At 41.1% G+C, this 14427-nt stretch overlaps 1 protein-coding gene across 1 annotated transcript in view; it reads right to left on the bottom strand.

The window, feature by feature from the left end:
* LOC136498848 (photosynthetic NDH subunit of subcomplex B 1, chloroplastic-like) overlaps window positions 1–14427 on the bottom strand; it is a 21215-nt gene extending 6788 nt beyond the window's left edge. Inside the window, exon 1 of the mRNA XM_066494564.1 lies at window positions 13706–14427. Within this exon, the coding sequence (XP_066350661.1) occupies window positions 13706–14290 (585 nt within the window). The 5' untranslated portion in view covers window positions 14291–14427. The remainder of the gene's footprint in view (window positions 1–13705) is intronic.

The raw sequence follows: 14427 nt of genomic DNA, 5'->3' as shown, positions 1-14427 counted from the left end.
GTTACTCTTGAAGCTTGCTCCTTGCCGGCTAGGCGTCGCTCTTGTGCTTGCCAACTCGTGTGGTAGCCTTGGGAGGTTTGTAACCTCATCCTACAGCTAAGAAATTACCCCTCACTTCAAGAGTTCATTCTCTTGATTTGAGAACGAGGGCAAGGCAAGCCTTGGTGGCGAGCCAATCCTTTTGTGGATGCCTCAACAACGTGGACTTAGGCAAGCTTTGGTGGCGAGCTAAACCACGGGATAAATTTTGTGTCTCGCGTGCTTCACTTTGTGTTCTTGCTGGTTCAGCTCTTTGCTAGCTGTTGTTAGGGTTTGGTAGCTCAATCCTCTCTTGTGTGAGATTTCTGTGGTATCCAGTCTTCGAACTGGATTTTGTCTTTCTGTTGTAGGATTGAGCAGTTGAGAGGGTCAGGTTACTATCTGTGAAATCTCAATACTATCTGCTTTATTTTTGAAGAGCGGCAGTGCCGCCCTCTGTTCTAACAGGTTTTCGAGTTGAATTTTTACAGGCCTATTCACCCCCCCCCCCTCTAGGCCTCCTAAGCGACATCAAGGTCCTTTCAATTGGTATCAGAGCATGGCTCTCAATTTCGGGCTTAACTGCCTTGAGAGAACGATGTCGACAAGTGAGGAGGTATCTCTAGAACTTTTACTTTTAGATGGCTCAAATTATACATCTTGATCTGCTAGTGTGCTTGATGTTTTTAGGACCATGGGTCCTCAAATAGAGTAGATTGTAGATGTGAGCATTTCACCTCCTCATGATGACTTGATCTACTTATCTAGAGAGGAAGTGAAATGCTTACAACTCAATGCTCAAGCTACTAATATCTTATTTAGTGCTTTGAGTGAAGATGTAATTGATGCTGTCATATTTGAAGATGGTAAACCACTTGGTGATGCTCATATCATTTGGACCACGCTCAAGGAAATGTATGGCAACTCCAAATGTGAAGAGAGCAACCTCTCATTGGAAAAACCACTTGAAGAATGCTCAACTTCATCGACAAATGATGAGCCTCAAGTGATTCTCTCAAAAGGCCTATTTGATCATGCCACATCCACTTCCTCACCAACATATGACTTATTGGATGGTAATGAAATAGTTGGTGAGAACAATACTTTTACATGTGGTACTTCTACTTTTTTTAGATCTTGTGAGACTAACATTTTGAAGAAAGAAGAAGCTTGTGATTGGTGGAAGCCAAATGATGAATCCACCTTACCAAGAAGCTCAACTCTCTATTCCACTTTACATATCGGTCTCATGGCAAAGAAAGAGAAGAAAGTGGCAAGTGAGAGTGAGAGTGAGAGTGAGAGTGACAGTGACAGTGGTAGTGATAATGATGAGATCAATCAACACCTTGCACGTCTAAGCAAGAAAGACAAGTTGATAGTGATCAAGTTCATAGAGAAGATTCAAGAGCAAGAAGAAGATCTCTACAAGCAAGAAGAGCTTCTTGTTGAAAAGATCAAATGCTTGGAGAAGTTGACCAAAAAGCATGAAAAGCTTAAGTGCTCTCATGCTAGCTTGGTCCAAAGGTATGAAAACTTGTCAATTGAGCAAACTCATACTATTAACTCTCTATCTTGTGTTGCTCAATTAGAAGATCAGAATTATATGCTCAAAGACAAGTTAGGAAAAGCTTACTAGCAAAAATGAGACTTTGCAAGAAAGTCATGATGGGCTTTTGTGCTCTCATGAGAAGCTTATGGAGTCTCATCTCATGCTAGAAGTTGCTCATGAGGTTGTGGTAACAACGGTAAAATCATACCAACCTCACACTCACAAATGCACATATACACAAGGTTCATCTATTTTATCATGTGCTAACAAGTGTTGCTCTCAAGCAAGCCAACCTTCCGTTGAGCATGTAATTGTAGAAACTTGTGATGATTCCATTGCAAAAGAAAATGAACAGCTCAAGGAAGAAGTTGAAATGCTAAAAAGGGACTTGATTCAATGGAAGGGCAAGTGCAATGCTCAACCTTCTCAAGATAACCATGAAGACATGGTGAAGAAGCTTGAGAAGGGATCAACCGATGCATGCATCAAGCCTTATCAAAAGGGTTACAAGTCCAACAATGGCAAAGTAAAGGGGATACTTAAAGAAGTGCAATCTATCCAGAATGCAGTAGTTCAGCCAGCTGCACAGACTGTGGCAGTGCTGCATCCCAAGGGCGGCAGTGCCGCACCTAGACAGAACAGGAAAGTTCCCAAGGCCAACAAGGTGCAACGTCAATCAAAGAAGACTCTCATCACTTGCTTCAAGTGCAAGAAAGACGGCCACCATGTCAGAGATTGCCCCTTGAAGAAAGAAGAGAAGGGCGTGAGCAAGATCCAAGAGAAGAAGAAGATGGCTCATGTCAAGTTCTCCAACATGGGACACAATGCTTCTATGTGTTCCAACAAGGTCGATGATCAAGCCACACTTCCAAAGAACAAGACAAGAAGAAGCAAGAGGAAGTGTTATGGTTGTCATGAGAAGGGACATGAAATTGGCTCATGCCCTAATAAGAAAAGTGAAGGCTTGTCATCATCAACAAAGAGATTCATTAGCAAGGTAGCAAGCAAAGTGCAAGAAGAAAAGGCTAGAAAGAACAAGAACCGCCTATGCTACACTTGCAAAGGAAAGGGACATTTAAGTAAGGATTGTCCCATGGGTAACACTTCTAAGATCAACTTGTCAATTGATTTAAATATGCTTAGGAGGCCCAAAAATGACACTTGTGCTAGAAAGGTGATTGGTTCACCATGTGCTAGCACACAGGCCATTTGGGTGCCTAAGTCTCTTGTGACTAACCATAATGGACCCAACATAGTTTGGGTACCAAATTGTGCTTAGTAAGTGTTGTAGGTACTTGAAGGTGATATGAAGCTTCGGGGTGCTTGAGCAAGTTGATTGAAAATACTCACTCAAGCTATCGATCAATTCACATTGCATATTCTTATATGGTTGACCTGAAGATGAATCAATGGAAATACTTCAAACTTCATATTCACCTCGGTAACTAGTACCTAACCCTTGCTAGCTAGCCACTTGACATGTGTAGTCTCTAATAGTTCACAAATATATGTGTGTTTGTGAATTATTAAGAGTGGCTAGAGTACTTCAAGTCTAAATGAATCATTTGCCATATGATGCTTTTAATGGCTCTCTAGTAGAGCAAGATCTTATTCATGTTGTAGGCAATGAGGAACCACCTTGTGGGGCAATCAAGAAAATGGCCATTGATGATATAAGACCACAAGAAGTAATGCTACAAAAGTGGAAGCTCCTCAAGTTGCTGTTGTACCAAATTCTGCTGACAACTCTGATGCAGAGGTGCAGCACACCCCTGCTGCAAATTAGCAGGGCGGCAGTGCCGCACCTAAGGGCGGCAGTGCCGTCCCTCCTACATAGTAGCAGCTGACTCCACTCTAGTTCGTGGACAAATCTACAACCTTCATATGTGCAAGATGAAGATGAAAAGACCACCTCATCCATTACAATCAAGAAGGGTGGTAACATCTAAATCTCAAGTGCAATTTATTTGAAACTAAACTCCTTTGTGTCTTGTGTAGCCACTTAGGATAATAGAAGCACTTGAGGATATTCATTGGTTGCTGGTCATAGAATAGAAATATAATCAAAATTGAATTGATCATCCACATCAAGCAACATAGATGACTTGACTTTCCTTTGTGGACTTCAAACCAAGAAAAACAAGATGAAGCAAGTTTATGTTCGTGCACATTATGAGTTAGTTTGATGGATTTGGAATCTTGGTACACATTGGAGGATACAAGTAGATTTCAAAATGGCCAAGAATAAAGAATCAAGCTCAAGTCAAGTAAAGGGACATATTACTCATAAGTCAAGAACTTCCTACTTAATGGAATCTTGTCATATGTTAGATTGTCAAATTCTCATTCTCATCTTATGGGCATCTACATGCTATAATGGTTGTGAGTATCTCTTGGCATAGTTCAAATTGATTACACTATTGTTGCCATGACTAGACATAGAGTGAAAATTTCAAGTTCTTAAATGAATAAAGTGCTATGTGAGAAATTTAAATACTTAGAGCACTTATAAAAGGAGACTTTGATCTATGGCTAGAGTTGTGAGACTAATCTTTCTCTCTAAGTGATTTATGTAGTCTCACTAAATGAGAATGTGTTTCTCAAATAGAGTGTGCTATTATATGAAGGCTATCAATCCAAAGCCATGTGATGTATTTTCTCTCTAGCTAATTTGGATTAGATTTGTCTATGTTAGCCACTCACCATAATATGGGTTAAATCTGCCCTTTGGACTTAAATGACCAACCATGTACATTTACATTTACATTCCACTCAAAAGAATGTGCATGAGACATCAAGGGAGATTTAGTCCATGTTATGAGGTTTCTCCATTTTGGTAACCCCACTTGTCATCCACATATAAATGGTTACTAAATGAAAAACTAGTGCTTGTGTTACTAATGTCTTCTTGTGATTGAGCTTATTCATAGAAAATCAATAAGAAGATGTTGTGCTAATTTAATTCACAAGCTTAAAGGTTATTCTTCACCTAAAGAAAGATGTTGCTGCTAAAGACCATTTAGATCAAAAGTTTTAGTTTTGCTTGAATCAAGTTTGAGGTTGATTTGAATAAGCTATACAAGAAGAATTCACAAGATTATGAGTGTTGATGAGAGGACTGAATGGATATAACATCTTGTATGTATTCTCAACTGAAATCACCTCAAAGATTGGATAGGAAAAGAAGAAGAATCATCGATCATCAAATCTGTCTAGAAAATTGCAAATCTAAGTTGACTGCCTTTAAGCATGGATTTGGAGATTCAGATACTGATAAATTGACCTAAAACTTTGTGAGCATGCTATACACATCTAGTACTTGTTTCTGTATAATTGGTATGAAGATTGGTTTTGAAGAAAATCAGTTTTGAGTTGGTTTCTGTCAGCTTCAACAGTGCAGTTTCAGATTTGAGCAGTTTTGGTAGAAAATTATTTTCATAGACCAAATGGAGTTCAAATGAGCTAAATTTTTTAGAGAAGTTAGAGGACTCATAGATGAAGATCTCTACCAAATTTCATGCATATTGGGCTAGTGGTCTGAGAGATATGGATTTTTTTCTGAGGATGACAGAATCTGAAAACTGACTGAATGGAATTGGATTGCATTGTGGCAACAAGATTGAGTTAGCTCTCAAGTTGGTCATGAAGAATCAGTAAATATGAGAAATATAAATTTGGTCTAAAGGAGTTTCAATGAAAGAAAAGAACTCATTCAAGGGTCCAAATAAGTTGCAATAAGAGTACAAGCAGCAGCAAGTGATTGCAAATAGTTGGAACAAGAAGAATTCAGCTGAGACTATTGAATTGCAAGCAGTTTCAAGGAGTTCAAATCAGTTGAAATATAGTGCAAGTCACTCCCTTGACCTCATATTGTTAATGTGCTTAAGTGAACTTTGTGTACTCTTGTATGCACAAATTTAGGGAGAGCTTAGCCTATATTTTGTGGGATTATTGGTTTCTTTCAAGTGTTTGATGTGCAGTCCCACACATGAAAAAGGAGGATGGGTAGTTCCTTTAGATTCTCTAGGTGTTTTACAATTATTCTAGGAGGTCTCGGTCTTTATAAACCAAGTGCTCCTGGTTTAAATGTTGAATGTCCCAATCCTTTAAATGGACCTAGATTTGAATGAGATGGAGAAAATAATTGAAGAGTGGGCTTTCATTGCTATTTCTCCTCTCTAAGTGCTCATCAAGTACCTATGATCTATCCCATTGATCTCCCAGGATCTTATCAACAAAGAGTGTTTTACCACATTTCATCAAGTGAGAACTATAGCCATCCAAATCATTGAAGTCTCACCTATGATGGTCATATCGATGAAAATTTATGTGGTGATCTATCTACCTTGATGGTGGTATGTTTCCTTGGCATAATTTCAACTGTTGCAAATTTATCATGCCTTGACCAAGATATAGGATGAACTTCCCTCGACTCTTAAACCGATTCTAGTGCATTTCACAAGTAGTTCAAGCACTTGATGCACATATTAAGGGGGAGTCCATCCTATGCCTTGTGTCTTTTAAGACTAACACTTTCTTCTAGTGAATTTGTGTAGTCGCTTGCTAAGAATGAGACTCTCATGAGTATGCTACATTGACTCAATCCAAATTGGTTCTCTCTCATATTAATTTGGATTGCATTTTTATCTCTTAAGTAGCTACTCTCCATAATATAGCTTAAATTCCCTTGTTTGGACTTAATTGACCAAAAGTGCCTATGTTCTTGCCTTCCACATGTATATGTATGCACTATCAAAAAAAAGGGGAATTTAGTCTATGTTATAAGGTTTTGCAATTAGTGATCTACATGCCTTCCACATCCAAAATAATCACTAGTTGTGAAATTCTTTTGTGTAATTTAATGCTATCTCTTGTCTTTATGAGCATTTCCTAAGCAACATCAAATGTCCAGATCCGCTGAGAGTAGTTGTTAGATTGTGAGTTTGAGAGTCGATCAAAACTCTATTTTATGAAATATGCTACTTTGTGACTAAATTTGCTTCGGATATGGACATGTATTCATGGTTACTATTTTAGCTTGTCATATTCTGAGTTTAGATTGTTTTATATTCATATGATCTGCTGTAGGAATCTGATTGCTACATGACTGATATAGTCAGGACGGCAGTGCCGCCCTCTGGGGTCGGCAGTGCCGCCCTATGCTGTATCAGCCAGGATCTTATATGCTTGAACTGATAAAACCTGTCATGTGCATCAAGTTTATACCTGTGACACTTTGTTCAGCACCCCACAGCAGGCATGGATGTAGGGGAAGGTTCCCATCACACCTAAAATGTGAATTGTGGCCTTTCATGCCAAATCGAGAATTCAAATCTCTATTCACATATTTAGGGGGAGGCTCCTACACCCATGGTTCAAGAATCTCAGTTTAGATTTCATATCTTTTGTAAGCTCTAATGAGATTTATCGAGATGACAAGCAGGGAATCGAAAAATGAGGATGATGTACAGGTTGCAGGTATCCTAATTACAAAAGGTGACATTATGAGATACGGGCATTCATTCCAATTGGCATCAACTAGTGAAGATCCTTTCAATAGAACAACACTCGCACTTGTTGATCTTTGGGATTTCTCTTGGTTGGGCTGGATAGCTCTCGAAACAAGCTTTCCAGAAAGTCCAAGATCACTAAAAACGGAGTTCGGAGTAAAGAGATATGACGTTTTCCGTGAGGTGACCTGTGCTGTTTCTGAGAGCTGCGGTAGTGCCGCGCATAAGGGCGGCAGTGCCGCACCTGTATAGGTCTTGATGGCTAGTTTTTGAACTCCAATGGCTAGTTTTGGTTTTGGGTGTATATATACTCATCCCACGGCCCCTGGGCTAGCTGCTGACGACCAAAACATTACAAAGCCTTGTGAAGACTCTCTATTGGTGTCAAAATTATGAAGATCATATTTCAATTGGTATTGATTGATAATCTTTAACTTGGTATATCAAGAAATATGTCTTCAGTTGATATCTCAATATGACAACAAGAGCTAGCAATGGACTTTCAATTGATATCAAGCACAAGTTTATGATATCTCCTTGAAGATGATGATGAGAGATGGGCACAAATGAAATTATCTTGCATAAAGAAGTTCTAGTCCCATCAAAGCACTAAATCCAAGTATTGAAATCATCTTCATAGTGGAGATTATGAGGCTTAGAACAAAGGTATATCGCTCCATAAACTCATGTATTATCTTTGTGCATCTAGGCCTTTACATGCTAGTGTGTGCATGTGTATGCAATTTTTGAGTCACACCATAAGTTTGTTCTTGTGGTGACGATTAGAGAATTCTTTAGATATTTGGTTGATACCTCTTGTGGTGATGGCATGAGTTTGTCTCATGTTATACTGTCATCTAAGTGAGGTATGAGCCAAATATGCTAACCTCTCATGAATCTTGACCTAAAAGTTGCATACTTTGTTTGGTAGAAAATTGGTGAGAAATTCCATATGCTAAACTTTTACCTACTCTTGCCCTCACTTATCGACCAACATTTCTTCCTTTTGGTGGAGAGATCCTTTTTGGAGATTAGTGCCAAAGGGAGAGAAATATTGGGGGAGAATGTAAGGGGAGAGAGATTGATATGAGGATGGAAAGGGGTAAAGGAGAGGCATACATATAAGTTTTAAAAAAATATTATTATGGTGTGTGCAAGGATAATTTAAATTGATGCTCTCGATAAGGACCATTTATGCTAGTGTGTGGCATTCATGCCTTGAATGATGCTTGTTTTCTCTTGTGCTGGTCAGGCAGGTGCGGCAGTGCCGCTCTCTAGTGCGGCAGTGCCGCCCTCTGCTGGTCAGCAATCTTTGAGTGCATGAGCTGTCATGAGTATCACGGTTATCATGTTACACCTTGCACCCCATGGATGCTAAGATATAGGGGAGTTCTCACACTTCATCTTAAATATGTGCATTTAGCGTTTGAGGCCAAAATTTGAATTCCTTCAATGCACACATTTAGGGGGAGCTACTATATAATAGGATTCAAAATCTTAATGTTTATCAATCTCTTGTAAGCTTTAGTTATGTTGTCATCAATCACCAAAAATGGGAAGATTGTAAGTGCATCTAGCCCTTTAGTGGGTTTTGGTAAATTGAATGACAACACAATTAAAGGTCTAATAAGTTTGCTAAGTGTTGAACAGGAAATTGAGTCTATTGCATATACTTGTGGGTTGTGTATTAACAAGTATATACAACAAACTTGATGATATGCCACATTGTGTTAAAGTGAATGCCAAACTATGTATTGTTGTATTGGAAGTTTTTGGAAGCAATCTAGTTCAAGCAAAAGACAACAATGCAAATGGAATCAATGAAATGGCTTTTATGTTATGGGATATCATAGGATCATGTGAAAGCAAACATACTTGGTAAATGACAATGTATAGTGGATATAAGTCGGTCTCTACATTGGTTTGCTTACATGGATAAATATATGAAAGATCAATTGGAATGTCAAACCAAAATGAGAAGAGAATAAGGAATTGTGAATTGGCTTGATCATATTGAGGTTGATCCATGTATGTCTCTATGTGAGACAAACTAAAGCTTGATTGATCTCAACATTCATATCTAGAAAATATTCAAGCAAGGATCAAAATATTAAAGAAATGGTTTTCAATGGATGCTTAATATAATGTGACTTAAATATGGCTTGATAAGGTTGAAGATAGCAAGGAAAGGGCTTCGTGGTACTAAGCGAAGGTGAAGAGCAAGCGACGGCTTGGCGACTGAGGTACCATGGCTAAGGTGAAGAAGAGAGTACTTGCATTGAGTCGAGGTACTAATCAAGCTATGAGGAGTTATATTGTGTTGAGGATCAAATCATTAGTGGAAGTGACTTGAAGCCATGAAGGTGAACTCATATGTATGGAAATGGTTCAAGTCACATAATCAAGGTATAATGAGAATGAGGAAAACATATTCGATAATAGAAGTCCTCAATTGTCAAATGACGTGGCAACCAGCTTAAAGGCATTTACATTCTTTTATGCTTTGAATTTAAGTTTAGAAAAAGCCATACTATAAAGAGGGATTCTAGTACAGTTGGTTAACTGTGCAACCAAATGCTCATAACTTCAGATCTACATCCTCTTACCCAGCCAAAGCAGCCAGCCAAAAATCTCCAGATTCTACCTGTTTTGGCTAGGGCGGCAGTGCCGCCCATAAATGACCGTTGGGACCCAAGAGGTATAAATACCATTTGGGTCGGCCCACAACAGAGAGCCTTCTTCTCCATCGATTCAGTTCGAAACTAAACAGACCAAAGCTCACCTCTCTCTCCTCCATTGTTGCTCCTTCAAGCTCCCAAGCAATCCTTGATTTCCACCATCAAAACTTGAGAGAAATGGCAGCAAAACTCGATTGGAGAGCAGATCCACTGATTTCCAAAGTCTAAGAGCATTTGGTTCACGTTTGGCCGGCGGTTTTAGGGTTTGTTACTCTTGGAGCTTGCTCCTAGCCGGCTAGGCGTCGCCCTTATGCTTGCCAACTCGTGTGGCAGCCTTGAGAGGTTTGTAACCTCATCCTATAGCTAAGAAATTACCCCTCACTTCAAGAGTTCATTCTCTTGATTTGAGAACAAGGGCAAGGCAAGCCTTGGTGGTGAGCCAATCCTTTTGTGGATGCCTCAACAACGTGGACTTAGGCAAGCCTTGGTGGCGAGCTGAACCATGGAATAAATTTTGTGTCTCGCGTGCTTCACTTTGTGTTCTTGCTGGTTCAGCTCTTTGCTAGCTGTTGTTAGGGTTTGGTAGCTCAATCCTCTCTTGTGTGAGATTTCTGTGGTATCTAGTCTTCGAACTGGATTTTATCTTTCTGTTGCAGGATTGAGCAGTTGAGAGGGTCAGGTTACTATCTGTGAAATCTCAACACTATCTGCTTTATTTTTGAAGAGCGGTAGTGCCGCCCTATAAGGCCGGCAGTGCCGCCCTCTGTTCTAATAGGTTTTCGAGTTGAATTTTTACAGGCCTATTCACCCCCCTCTAGGCCTCCTAGGTGACATCAAGGTCCTTTCACCAGTATTCTACACCGGGTGAACCTCAGTAGAATGGAGTAGCTGAAAGACGCAATCGTACACTGATGGATATGGTGCGTAGTATGATAAGTTACTCCACCTTACCATTGAGCCTGTGGACGGAGGCATTAAAAACCGATATTCATATTCTCAATAGAGTACCAAGTAAGTCGGTGCCCAAAACATCATTTGAGTTGTGGACGAGAAGAGTACCCTCATTAAACCACTTGCGTGTGTAGAGGAGCCCTGCTGAGGCTAAAGTATTTAACCCGAACATTGGGAAACTAGATCCCAAAACAGTGAATTGTTATTTTATTGGCTACCTAGAAAAGTCAAAAGGTTTTTGTTTTTACTGTCCAGATAGACATACAAAGTTTGTGAAAACGAGACATGTTGTCTTCCTATAGGATAAAATGATGAGGGGGAGCATGGTAGCTCGAGAAATTGACCTTAAAGAGAAGCGGGTGTATGCACCCACTCCAATGATTTATAAGCCATTTTTCTCACTACCTGCTGTCGCTGCACCGACAGTGTAAGACACTATGGTGCCAGCACCTGTTGTTATCCCGCCTGTGGCAACAATGAATAATGATGAGGGACCTGTTTTTCAGGATCCTATAGAACCTATTGTCACAAATGAGGGGGAGCAACAACAGCCTCAAACAGAGGATGTGCCAAATGTGGAGGCCCCTAGAAGGTCTCAAAGAGTTAGAAAATCAGTTATTCCTGCTGATTATGAAGTGTACAACACTGAAGAATTTTAAATAGAGGATGATCCAACCTCATTTGAAGAAGCCATGAGAAGTGATCATTCATCAAAGTGGCTTGAGGCCATGGAAGATGAAATGAAATCTATAAATGCCAATAAAGTTTAGGATTTAGAGATAATTCCTAAAGGAGCCAAAATAGTAGGCTTGTAAATGGGTCTACAAAATAAAACTTGACTCTCAAGGGAATATAGAGAGATATAAAGCCCTGACTTGTAGCAAAAGGCTTTACGCAAAGAGAAGGGATTGATTACAATGAGACCTTTTCTCCAGTCTCATGTAAGGATTCCTTCAGAATCATAATGGCATTAGTGGCACATTACGATTTAGAATTACATCAGATGGATGTAAAGATGGCATTTCTCAACGGAGATTTAGAGGAAAATATTTAAATGGCACAACCGAAAGGTTTTATCATGAAGGAAAAGAACGAATGGGATGTCGCCTAAAGAAATCTATTTATGGATTAAAACAAGCTTTAAGACAGTGGTACTTGAAGTTTGATCAGACAATAAAGAATTTTGGATTTAAAGAGAATGTAGAGGATAATTGTGTCTACAAAATTTAAGAATGGGAAGTTCATCTTCCTTGTCCTATATGTGGATGATATCTTACTTGCTAGTAGTGATGTCAGTCTACTACTGAAGACAAAGAAGTTTTTGTCCTCAAAATTTGATATGAAAGATCTTGGTGAAGCTTCGTTCGTTCTAGGGATCGAGATCCACCGAGATAGAAGTAAAGGGGTATTAGAACTGTCATAAAATGCATACATAGAGAAAATCTTAAAGAAATTCAGTATGCACAAAAGTAGTTCCTCACCTGCTCCTATAGTCAAGGGCGACAGATATGGGGATTTTCAATGCCCTAGGAACTATTATGAGATCGATCAAATGAAAACGGCTCTATATGCTTCAGCTGTCGGAAGTTTACAATATGCTCAAGTATGTACGCGCCCTGACTTGGCATTTGTTACCGAGTTACTTGGCAGATTCCTAGAGCAATCCTGGAATAGAACACTGAAAATTGGTAAAGAAAGTCTTGCGTTATTGGCAAGGAACGAAAGGCCTCATGATAACGTATAAAAGATCTAATTCACTCTATATAGTGGGGTATTCAGATTTTGATTATATGGGAGATGATAGAAAATCCACATCTAGATATGTATTCACTCTCGCAGGAGAAGCTATTTCATGGAAAAGCTCAAAACAAACCGTCACTACATCGTCTACAATGTATGTCGAGTTTATAGCGTGTTATGAGGCAACGGGGTAGGTGAACTGGCTAAAGAAGTTCATACCCGATTTAAAGGTGGTTGACGACATCTATAGACCACTAAAGTTATACTGCGATAATAATCCGGCAGTACAGTATGCTCATAATAATAAGTCAAGTGGTGCTGCCAAACACATTGACATAAAGTATTATGTTGTGAAAGATAAAGTCCGGGATCAAGTCATAAGTCTTAAGCATATAAGTACAGTAAAGATGCTCGCGGATCCGCTTACAAAAGGCTTACCACCCAACGTGTTCAGATAACATGTAGCCGACATGGGTTTAAGGGAAAGCCTATAATTCCTAAACAAAAGAAGGCCCAAAGATAAGTGTCTATTTCAGAACAGAGTAGTGTGTTGTAGCTGTTAAATCTATCGGCAATGGACCGTGACGATGAGACATGCTCTATGCGCTAATCTGTAATGGAATGAACAAAAGTAAAGAATATGAAAGTGAAAGATGGAAATAGATCAAGGGGGGATTGTTAGATTGATCTCTAATCTAACTGGACCCAACGGCCCAGTTGAGCCTTTTGATTCGCGCCCTGATCGGGGACGCCCAGCCCACCATGGCTGGAAGGCCCCTGTCACCCTGCGCTATAAAAAGAGGTGGGGGCCGGCGGCTCTAATCACGAGGTTCGCCTGAGTCGAGCTCCCCAATGACAAACCCTAAACCCGATCTAAGTAAGGGGCGCAGCCAGTGACAGAAAGTACCTCCGCCACAACATTACGCCGTCATCTTTACCGCCGGCACCGCATCTCTGACACGTCTTCCCCGACCGTCACTACCCGTGCGCAGACTACATTAACGAACCCGATGACGGCCTCCGAACCCTTCCCTCTACCGTGTCAGGTTCGGTACCTTTTCCCTTCTCTCTCTGTCTCTTTAGTTTTACAAGCACTAGGATGTACATCGTCTATTTTATCCCGAATAGAATCAGTTTATGGCTATATCTATGATCCTAGTGTTCCTACAGTTTTGATAGTAGTAGCTCATAAAACAGAGGACATAAATCAGAGGAATTGTTATATATGCAAGCAAGGAATAGCACAAGTATGTACGTACCTTTAGGACGCCGAGCATGTGCGTGTACTCGGTGGGCTCCGGCCAGTCGTCGTCGGGGTCGTAGACGTTGGCGTACCTGACGTTCTTGCACATCTCGTACACCTGCTTGCCCCTGGCCGACGCCACCACGTCGACCAGCACGCCGGGGTACCGGTCCTTGAGCATCTGCACCACGGGGAAGAAGAGCACGTTCTCGTACACGCCGCCCGACACGACGCAGCACGCGCGCCGCACATCGCCGCGGACCTTGGAGGCCAGGCTGTCCAGCTCCGGGTTGTAGCCCTGCGGGAACCGCAGGAACCCGTACGGGTTCGCGGGGTCCTCGGGCGGCCGCGGGTCCTCCTCCTGCTTTCCGCCGGAGAACATGCCCTGGTAGTCGAACTCCTCGTCGGGCCCGTCGTCGAACGGGTCCAGCCACGGGTTCTTCTTCTTCGCAGACCACGCCGCGACGCTGCGGCGGTGCCCGGTGGAAGGGAGGAGGAGGTACCTGCAGCATTGCCGCGGCGCGGGGGGCTTCGCTGGCGCCGTGGCCCTTGCCGTCGTGGGCGTGGTGGCCATGGACGTCGACATGGTCGGCGTCTGCATGGCGCGCTAGCTTAAGCTTCTTGGTGTTGCTATTGGAGACTGCTGGTGGAGTCGCTAGCTTTGGATATTGTTGCTGCTGTGCTAGTATCTGTGTGTGTTGGTTTGTTTTCCATTTTTTCCCCTTCTGATAAGGGAAG

Source organism: Miscanthus floridulus, chromosome 13 (genome assembly GCF_019320115.1).
Source record: "Miscanthus floridulus cultivar M001 chromosome 13, ASM1932011v1, whole genome shotgun sequence".
NCBI classification, from domain to species: Eukaryota; Viridiplantae; Streptophyta; class Magnoliopsida; order Poales; family Poaceae; genus Miscanthus; species Miscanthus floridulus.
The sequence above is the reverse complement of the archived record's forward strand: the minus strand, read 5'-3'. Positions and strand labels throughout refer to the sequence as shown.